The 8,554-nt window shown below is 33.0% G+C and overlaps 2 protein-coding genes across 2 annotated transcripts; one reads left to right on the plus strand and one right to left on the minus strand.

The window, feature by feature from the left end:
- Nucleotides 1-1,096: 1,096 nt before the first annotated feature.
- On the minus strand, nucleotides 1,097-3,400 carry LOC126674181 (uncharacterized). The gene is made up of 2 exons (XM_050368588.2): nucleotides 2,490-3,400; nucleotides 1,097-1,930 (listed from the first exon to the last, which is right to left on the minus strand). The coding sequence occupies exons 1-2, from the start codon at nucleotides 3,016-3,018 to the stop codon at nucleotides 1,851-1,853; spliced, it is 609 nt and encodes a 202-aa protein (XP_050224545.1). The 5' UTR covers nucleotides 3,019-3,400; the 3' UTR covers nucleotides 1,097-1,850.
- A 2,045-nt stretch (nucleotides 3,401-5,445) lies between these two features.
- On the plus strand, nucleotides 5,446-8,554 carry LOC126674655 (receptor-like protein kinase ANXUR1). Its single transcript, XM_050369136.2, has one exon. The coding sequence runs from the start codon at nucleotides 5,700-5,702 to the stop codon at nucleotides 8,283-8,285; it is 2,586 nt and encodes an 861-aa protein (XP_050225093.1). The 5' UTR covers nucleotides 5,446-5,699; the 3' UTR covers nucleotides 8,286-8,554.

Below are 8,554 nucleotides of genomic sequence, written 5' to 3' on the forward strand. Positions count from 1 at the left end.
TAATGGGTTTAGCCATTTAAAAAATTTAAGGCTAAAGGTACAGAAAAATTTCTTCAAGTTATTTATAAAGACTATTTAAGTTCTTTTAGTTTTTTACTACTTAAGCCCTCATGGTTTTAAACATTATTAAAAACCCTTAAATTTTTGAAAAGAGCATTGATATTTTTTATTTTATTTTTTAGATACTTAACTCCTCAAAGTTTTAGTTATTTTTGTGATTTTTCAAATGTGTGGATTTATTTTTACTATTTTAAAACATTAAAGGCCCAAATGGCTAAAAAAACTAAAAGGACTTGCCACCTCTGAATGATTTTAAATATTTTTTATCTTTTTCCTTATTTTAATCTAAAATTAAAATTTAATCACAATTAAATTAAAAAATTAACGAAAACAATGTATGTGAGATCTTTTTTTTTTGCCCATCCGGTTTTCAGAATTTCGCCTTAACTAATCCGGATCTGACCCGCATCGTGCACTTGACATGGTAGCTGAGTCTGCCAGTGGGAATTTTTTGCATCCACAAAGCTCGTTTTTTGTTATACTTATCTATTATGGTAATTAGAAGTAGAGCCATAAATTCGTTTTAGATGGGGCGATATTAATTTTTAGTCAAACTATTCATTATTCATCTTTTTTAGACTGAACAATAAGTTTTATATTAAAAAAAAGAATATTAGACCAAATAGCGACATTGTTTTAAGTTTATATATGTTAATACAAAATTAATTGTACAAATTAATTAAATAAGTAAAAGAAATAATTTTAGTGATATTAAATATTTTACTATTGTTCATATATATATATGATGTTTTATTGTATAAACCAATATATATTAATTTATACGCCATTAAAAATATATTATTTATTGTTGAAAAAGGAGATTTATAGTATTTATGAGAGGAATTAAATCTACGAGTTTAACTTAATATTTTCCAGTGCTAATATGATTTGAGCTCATCGATACTTTTTTAACCTTTGTGATAAGAGGAATTTATATAAATTTGACTTACAATATAATTGATTTTAATTTATATTCAGAGAACGAATTTTTATGTCAGGAAAAAAGGCATAATCAATCAATAATTTTGCAAGTAAATAAGAAAAGTAGGCAAAATATATAGTGCCTACCAAGTGTTATTAATTTCCAATAGCTAATTAGATGCATGTTACATTGTTGCTCTGCTCCAAAGAAACTTGGATTTATGTAACTAGTAAATCATGAAGAAGAAGAAGAAGAAGATGATGATGATGATGGATGTATAACTCTCACTGTCACTCTCTGTCTCACTCTCACTCTCTCTGTCTCTAACAAAGTTGGGTAAAAAAAATCGATTATCGAATAATAAACATTTTACACTTCAGTAATCATCGTATCATTAGTTATATTTTGATAACCTACCTTCATTTCTCACGAGAGGTTACCATGGTACATGCTTACCGTAAAATCTTTGTAAGTCACATGAACGATAATTTGTTTGAATTTACCGAATAACCTCTTGTGATGAGATAACAGAACTTTAGTTATCAAGATGTAAAAAAAAAATACGATGATAACTAAAATGTAAAAAGCTTATATTTGGTGGCTGCAAAAAACTTTAACCCAATAAAAGGTTCCATCAAATGCATTTAAATGTGAACTCAAATTGCCACTAATGGCAATAATGAAGAGGATAAGAAAATAAAAAGACCCCAAAATGTATCCTCTGATTATAATTTTGTTGGGGGCTTTTCCTTAAATTAATGCCTAATTATAGAAGTTACTCTAAAATGAGACTCCTAATTCTTGAAGAATCAACCAAATCTCTCTCACCCTCTCTGCTGTACAATCCGATCCATCCCACTCATTCCCATCAAAAAGATTGCATTACTGAACATGCCACTGCTTGAGCCCAGTGCCTCAACTTTGTCTTCACTTGTTGAGGATCATCCCCTGCACCCAATTTATAAAATATTACACTTCAATTCCATAATTTCAGGGACTAAATTGAAACAAATAAAAGCTTCACGATCAATATGAAATATCAAGAAAATTTGGTGGTCTGAAAATTTTATACCCAGTTAGAGGGTTAAAGTTTAGTGGTGCCAATTTTTTGCTATTTGTTTCAATTTGGTATTCGTGTCAAAGTAATATTATTTTTTAATTTCAAGATAAGATATTTCAATTTTTCCAATGAAAATTAGTAGTTGGAGCTATTGGGGCAGCATATTATAAGGCGCCACATGAAATGACTCCGGATAAAATAAATTACCGTATTTTAATTAAGAACACACTACATTCAATTATTGTATACGATTAAAAAGTAATGAGTTATCGAAATTTAAATTAAAAAATAATTTTTTAATATCATCTTAATTTGAATTAAGGTTTTGATATATTTGAAAGATGTCAAGGTTTTAGAATTAGACCCCCAATTAGATTTAAATTATTGAATTTGCTTTCATATATAATTAAATTATATTTGCATGCATGCATGAACAAGTAACCTTACCTGGACTACATATTTTCCAGTCCGATTCACTTGTGGGGCTCCCGAACGACGACGACCGTGTACCGAGCGACGCCAATGATCCCGGCGTTGACACGGGGCTCGGCGAAAGCTGTCTGTTGACTGCAAAATAAAGATCCAACGCCGGCAATGTATTGCACAAGTGTTGTCCTTCTTCTTCATTAAACCCAAATCCAAGCTCTATACATCCTTTCAGTTCATGCAAGTCTTCATCGGTCAAATCATCAGAATCACCGCCGTTAACGCTGTTCTTCCGTACGCGTTCCTGGCTCAGAATCTGTCTCCGCCGCCTCTCCCATGCAATATCTCGACGTGTCTCACACATAGACAACTGCTTCGACAAACGCTTCTTGTTCTTCCATATCGGGGGCGGAGCTAACGGCATACGCTGCAACTCCTCGGATTCCGATGAAGAAGATGAATTAGACGAAGACATTGATAAAGACGGAGATGATGAAGAAGCTGATAAAAATATAGATCCCGTCTTTGCTTTTCTCTCGAAATCTCCCATCCCGAATAGTAAAATTTTACGTGATTCTATAAGAATTAGGAAAAACAGGCGCCGTGGGATACAAGTTACAAAGATTTGTTACCGTTTTGGCTAATAACCCAGGGAAGGAGATACGATCAACAGGCGGCGTGGGCGGATAAAAACGCCGTCTCCGCCGCCTGGAGCGAGAGGATGGGGGCGGGGGAGGGGCGTGTAAAACAAGAGAAGGATTCAAAAGGATGTGATCTTGGAGGAGCAAAGAGAAGAGGCGTGAATAGATGATATTTGTATGGAAACCGGAATAGCAGCCCGACCAACCCGACCAGCTCAAGCTAGCGGGTGATGAACAGAGCTTTAATGGTGGAGGAGAGGAGAAGAAGATGACAGGTAGATTTTTGCGGCTGTCACGCCAATCCGTTAGCTGTTATACCGTTCGTTTATAACTTCCCCTTTGTTAATTTTGGAGGGAATATTTTTCTGTTTTTTCTATCTATTTTCGAGAGTTTATTTGTTGGATATTGGAATTTTGTATTAGTTGTTACTAATTTCTAGTTAATTTCAGGAATAATTAAATGAATTCTGTTGTGTTTTGTAGGCATTGCATAATTTGCATGCTTTTGTTTTGTAAATTGTGTATTTTAATTATAAAATTAAGCATGCATGTATGTATCTAGCTAGTTGTATCCATTTTTAACTTTCATACAGCTAATATTATAAAGAAAAATTACTATCCATATCCATAATTATAGTATTTTATCAAATAAATCCTTGAATAAAAAAAATTAAACAATTTGACCTAATAATTTAATAAGTTTTGTCAATTATATTCAAACTGCAAATAAAAAAGATTAAAAAATTAATTAATATATAAAAATAAAATAAATTTTAGTCTCTTAACTTATAATGATGATAAGTTAGTTGATAATTAGATAGAAATTTAAAATAATTTAAAATCTAGTTTTATTAATAAAATTATATATGTTACTATTTATTTTGGTTATTATAAAAAATTATGAGAATTTGAAATATGGACTAATTTGTCATAAAAGTAACTTAAGCTACTAACTTATATCTTATTTTTAATCAATTAGACCTTTTTTATTTGCCTATTGCATATAATTAACTTAAATTGTGAAATTGATTGACCAAATTACCAATTTATTCCTAATATATTTATCAATCTCGTCTAGATATAATAAATCATTTTGTCTATTATGAATTATATAATTAATTCGGTTATCTTAATCCATATAAAGATAATTTGGGATCTTTGTGTGATAATTTGTTAATCAATAAAGCTTAATGAGGTAATTGATTATGAAGTTGCTCTCTTTGGTGTCTAAATTTTAATTCTTTTGGACCTAAATTTTAATTTTATTTCAATTAGAAGGACTTTTAGTCAACAAATTAAAGACCCAAATTTTCATTGAAATAAAATTGAAATTCAGTCACCAAAAACAAAGAAACCAAAGTTTATTCACCAAATGAATTATCTCAAAAGTTTGGTGACTCCCATGGTTAATTACGTAAGCTTATAAGTTTTTGGAAAAGTTATATACATTTCTCGTGATTATGTTGTATCTCTACAATTATTCTTCATTTTTTTAGTTTATTTTGTTAATTTCATCAAGTATTACTTAAAAAGATTCAGATTTTATGGTGATATATAACTGTTATTAATTGATTTAGTTTCTAATAAGACACAACTCTAACTAGACATTGATACCGACTAAAAGAAGAATAAGTATTCCAACATGAAACCTATAAACACAATTAGGTGGAGATAATGGAAGTAATTAATTAATTCCATCTATTTATATTTTTTAAGCATGTGCTTAATTCAATTAAATTGTTCAAGTTTAATTAACAGCTCAACTAGTACTAAATTGTCACTATATGTGTGTAAATGATGGAAATCAAACATCAACCATTGCCAATTTACCCAAAAAAAAACCAAGTTTAAATATCCGGGCTCCGGCGAAGGGAGGCGGAGATGAACCGATAGTGAAACAATTTGTAAATTTAATTTTTATTTCAAATTTAGGATATCTCCGAATCAAACATCTTATGTTCTATTGCAAAATATTAATTCTATGTTAAATTATCAGAAATTATTTTAAACTATCATGAGTTTCTTACAAACGTAACTGATAATTTTTTTACAACTTCAACAGAAAAAATATGCAAGTCAACTAGCTATCAGAACTAAAAAGAATGTTACTTAGTAATGATGAAACTAAATAAAATTAAATAAATTTTAATATATATTCCCAAAAATAATCTCTCTCAATGTAAATTGCTTAAATTAGCAACTGTTGCTCAAATTTAAATCCATCAAAACCATCCAAAATTTTAAGTTAAACTATTTTTTCTCTCCTTCATCAATCTCCAACTACCAAAACACTACCCAAACAAGACCTCCAAAAAGATCACCAAAAATAAAAATTCATTATCATTAATTAAAGATTAACACTAACATTTCTCTAAATTTTTTCCCTGCCTGGATTGGTCCCTTCTGATCCAGGCAACAATTCTCCATGGATGATTAATTAAATTTAATCCTATAGCTTGGCTATGAATTAACCTTAATCCCAAATTTTGCAAGAAAAAAAAAACAATTTCTGAAGTTCTTGGCGTACAGGAAAATTAATTTTTTGTTTAAAAAAGATTAATTCTTAATTAGTTTTCCTGTACGCTTAGACATGATTAACAATACTCATGTATTGATTCTTGTTGTCTGTATTTCTGTTCTTGTCAACTGTATTTATGTCTGTACAGCAAAATCTTTGTCTCTAAGCTGCGGCTCAGAAAATGGCGGCAAAGACGGCGACGGCAGGAAATGGGAGTCGGATGTTAAATACCTTGCCGGAAATGGAAATCAATTCCAAGCTAGAGCTCAACACCAAGATTCTTCGATTGTTTCTGATATTCCATTCATGAATGCAAGAATTTTTAAATCAGAAGCAACTTATACGCTACCCATCCAGCCGAAAACGCGGTATTTTCTCAGGTTTTTCTTCTATCCATCAGAATATTCTAGTCTGAACATCTCCAATTCGTACTTCTCGGTGGTGGCGGCCGGAGTTACTCTGATGGACAATTTCAGTGCTTCAATTACAGCTCAGGCTCTAACTCAGGCTTATCTGATAAAGGAATATTCTCTGAATGGTATAGATTCTCATAGTCTTAATGTCACCTTTAAGCCTTCTGATAAATCTGAGTATGCTTTTGCATTTGTCAATGGCATTGAGATGATTCCAATGCCCGGTGATCTCTTCGGTTTGTCGCCAATTGTCGGATTTTCCGATCAATCTGGTGATTCCAAGGATGCTAATTTCGAGACAATGTATAGATTAAATGTTGCAGGGCAATATATTCCTCCGAGTCAAGATTCTGGTAATTTGGCAAGAACTTGGTATAATGATGCTCCTTATATATTCAGTGCTGCAATTGGATCTGATCTGAAGGCCAACGGAAGTGTTCCGATAAAATATAATGACTTTCCGGGTTATGCAGCTCCAGCAAATGTTTACGAATCAGCACGGAGCATGGGACCTGATTCGTTAATGAACCTGAAGTTCAACCTGACATGGTTATTACAAGTTGATCCGAATTTCAGCTACATTGTCAGGTTTCATTTCTGTGAGTTTGTGTTGACCAGAGTTAATCAGATGGCATTTAACATATACATCAACAATCAAACGGCTCAGGCTGATCCGTCGCCAGCTGATATTATCGGATGGACAGGACAAGCCGGGCAGCCTACGTACAAAGACTATATGATTATAGTTAATGGCAAGAAAGATGGTGCGTATATTCAAATTGATTTGCACCCATCAACCCTGACAAAACCCGAAATTTACGATGCTTTACTTAACGGATTAGAGGTGTTCAAGGTGAGCGACGTAAACAATAACCTGGCAGGTCCGAATCCTGAGCTATCGGCTATGCTTGCTAGAGATGTAGCTGAAGGTAAACAGAAACAATTCCAAAGTACAAACCAGAACTTTATGATCGGAGGTGCAGCGGGAGGTGCTGTAGGACTTTGTTTAGTTGCTGCAATTTGCTTTGTCTACACTCAGAAAAAGCGAATTGCAGGCTGTGACACTCACACGTCGAGTTGGTTACCAATCTACGGAACTTCTCAAACTACTGCAACAGGAAAATCAACAATATCAGGTAAAAGTACTAACACGACTAACCTGTCAACATTAGCGCAAGGCCTTTGTCGCCATTTCTCTCTGGCGGAGATGAAAAAGGCGACGAATAGTTTCCACGAGTCCAATGTGATAGGCGTTGGCGGATTTGGAAAGGTGTATAAAGGGATTATCGACCAAAACATGAAAGTTGCAATCAAGAGATCAAACCCGCAATCCGATCAAGGAATCAACGAGTTTCAAACCGAGATCGAGATGCTTTCGAAACTCAGGCACAAACATTTGGTGTCACTAATTGGATTTTGTGAAGAGGAGGAAGAAATGTGCCTAGTTTATGACTACATGTCACTTGGGACTTTAAGAGAGCATCTATACAAAAGTAAAAGACCTAAACTTTCTTGGAAGCAAAGATTAGAAATTTGCATTGGAGCAGCCAGAGGACTTCATTATCTTCACACAGGAGCAAAATACACAATCATCCATAGAGATGTTAAAACAACAAACATTCTGTTAGACGAAAACTGGGTTGCGAAAGTTTCGGATTTCGGGTTATCGAAAACGGGGCCGAACATGGAGAACGGGCATGTTAGTACTGTGGTTAAAGGTAGCTTTGGGTACTTAGATCCTGAATATTTCAAAAGACAACAATTGACAGAAAAATCCGATGTATACTCATTCGGAGTTGTTCTGTTCGAAGCATTATGTGGAAGACCAGCTTTAAACCCTAGCCTGCCAAAAGAACAAGTTAGTCTTGCTGATTGGGCTCTTCATTGCCAAGCTAAAGGAACTCTTGAAGACATAATTGATCCTCAGGTTAAGGAAAAAATCAAACCTGAATGCTTAAAGAAATTCGCGGAAACGGCCGAGAAATGCCTGTCAGAAGCCGGACATGACCGTCCTTCGATGGGAGACGTGTTATGGAATCTTGAATTTGCTCTGCAATTACAGGCAGGTTCTGATAGTTCAAGACATAGTATACAGATCGACGACGGTAGCATTTCAGGAGAAAGCTCATCAGAAAACTCACCATCAGTGCATAATGATCATAAACAATCTTCTGATGATCATGATCCTGATGATGATGAGCCTGTTGAAATATTTTCTCAGATTCATAATCAAAAAGGACGATAAGGATTTGTTTTTTTTTCTTTTCTTAGTATTAATTCAAAAACAGAACAAGATTGATCTTTTTTGCTGGGTGTTTGTCAGCATTTTAGTATCATTCTTTTGTGTTTGATAAAATTTAACATAGCAACTTGTAGAGTTAAATTCATCAAAGCTTTAGTGATGCTCTTCAAGTTTTTTTTTACTTTTTTTTAATTGATTATATACACAAATTTAACATCAAAAAATTTGTAACTTGTATTATTTGATATATAGGAATCATAGATTTATTTTTA

This window comes from Mercurialis annua, linkage group LG3, assembly GCF_937616625.2.
Source record: "Mercurialis annua linkage group LG3, ddMerAnnu1.2, whole genome shotgun sequence".
Classification (NCBI taxonomy): domain Eukaryota; kingdom Viridiplantae; phylum Streptophyta; class Magnoliopsida; order Malpighiales; family Euphorbiaceae; genus Mercurialis; species Mercurialis annua.

What these genes read in the sequence shown, in the direction of transcription:
- LOC126674181 (XM_050368588.2), bottom strand. Translation starts at nt 3,018, where the DNA reads ATGGGAGATTTCGAGAGAAAAGCAAAGACGGGATCTATATTTTTATCA. An exon ending in CTGGAAAATATGTAGTCCAG is followed by an intron (nt 1,931 to 2,489) that starts GTAAGGTTACTT and finishes AATTGGGTGCAG; the next exon opens with GGGATGATCCTCAACAAGTG.
- LOC126674655 (XM_050369136.2), top strand. Translation starts at nt 5,700, where the DNA reads ATGATTAACAATACTCATGTATTGATTCTTGTTGTCTGTATTTCTGTT.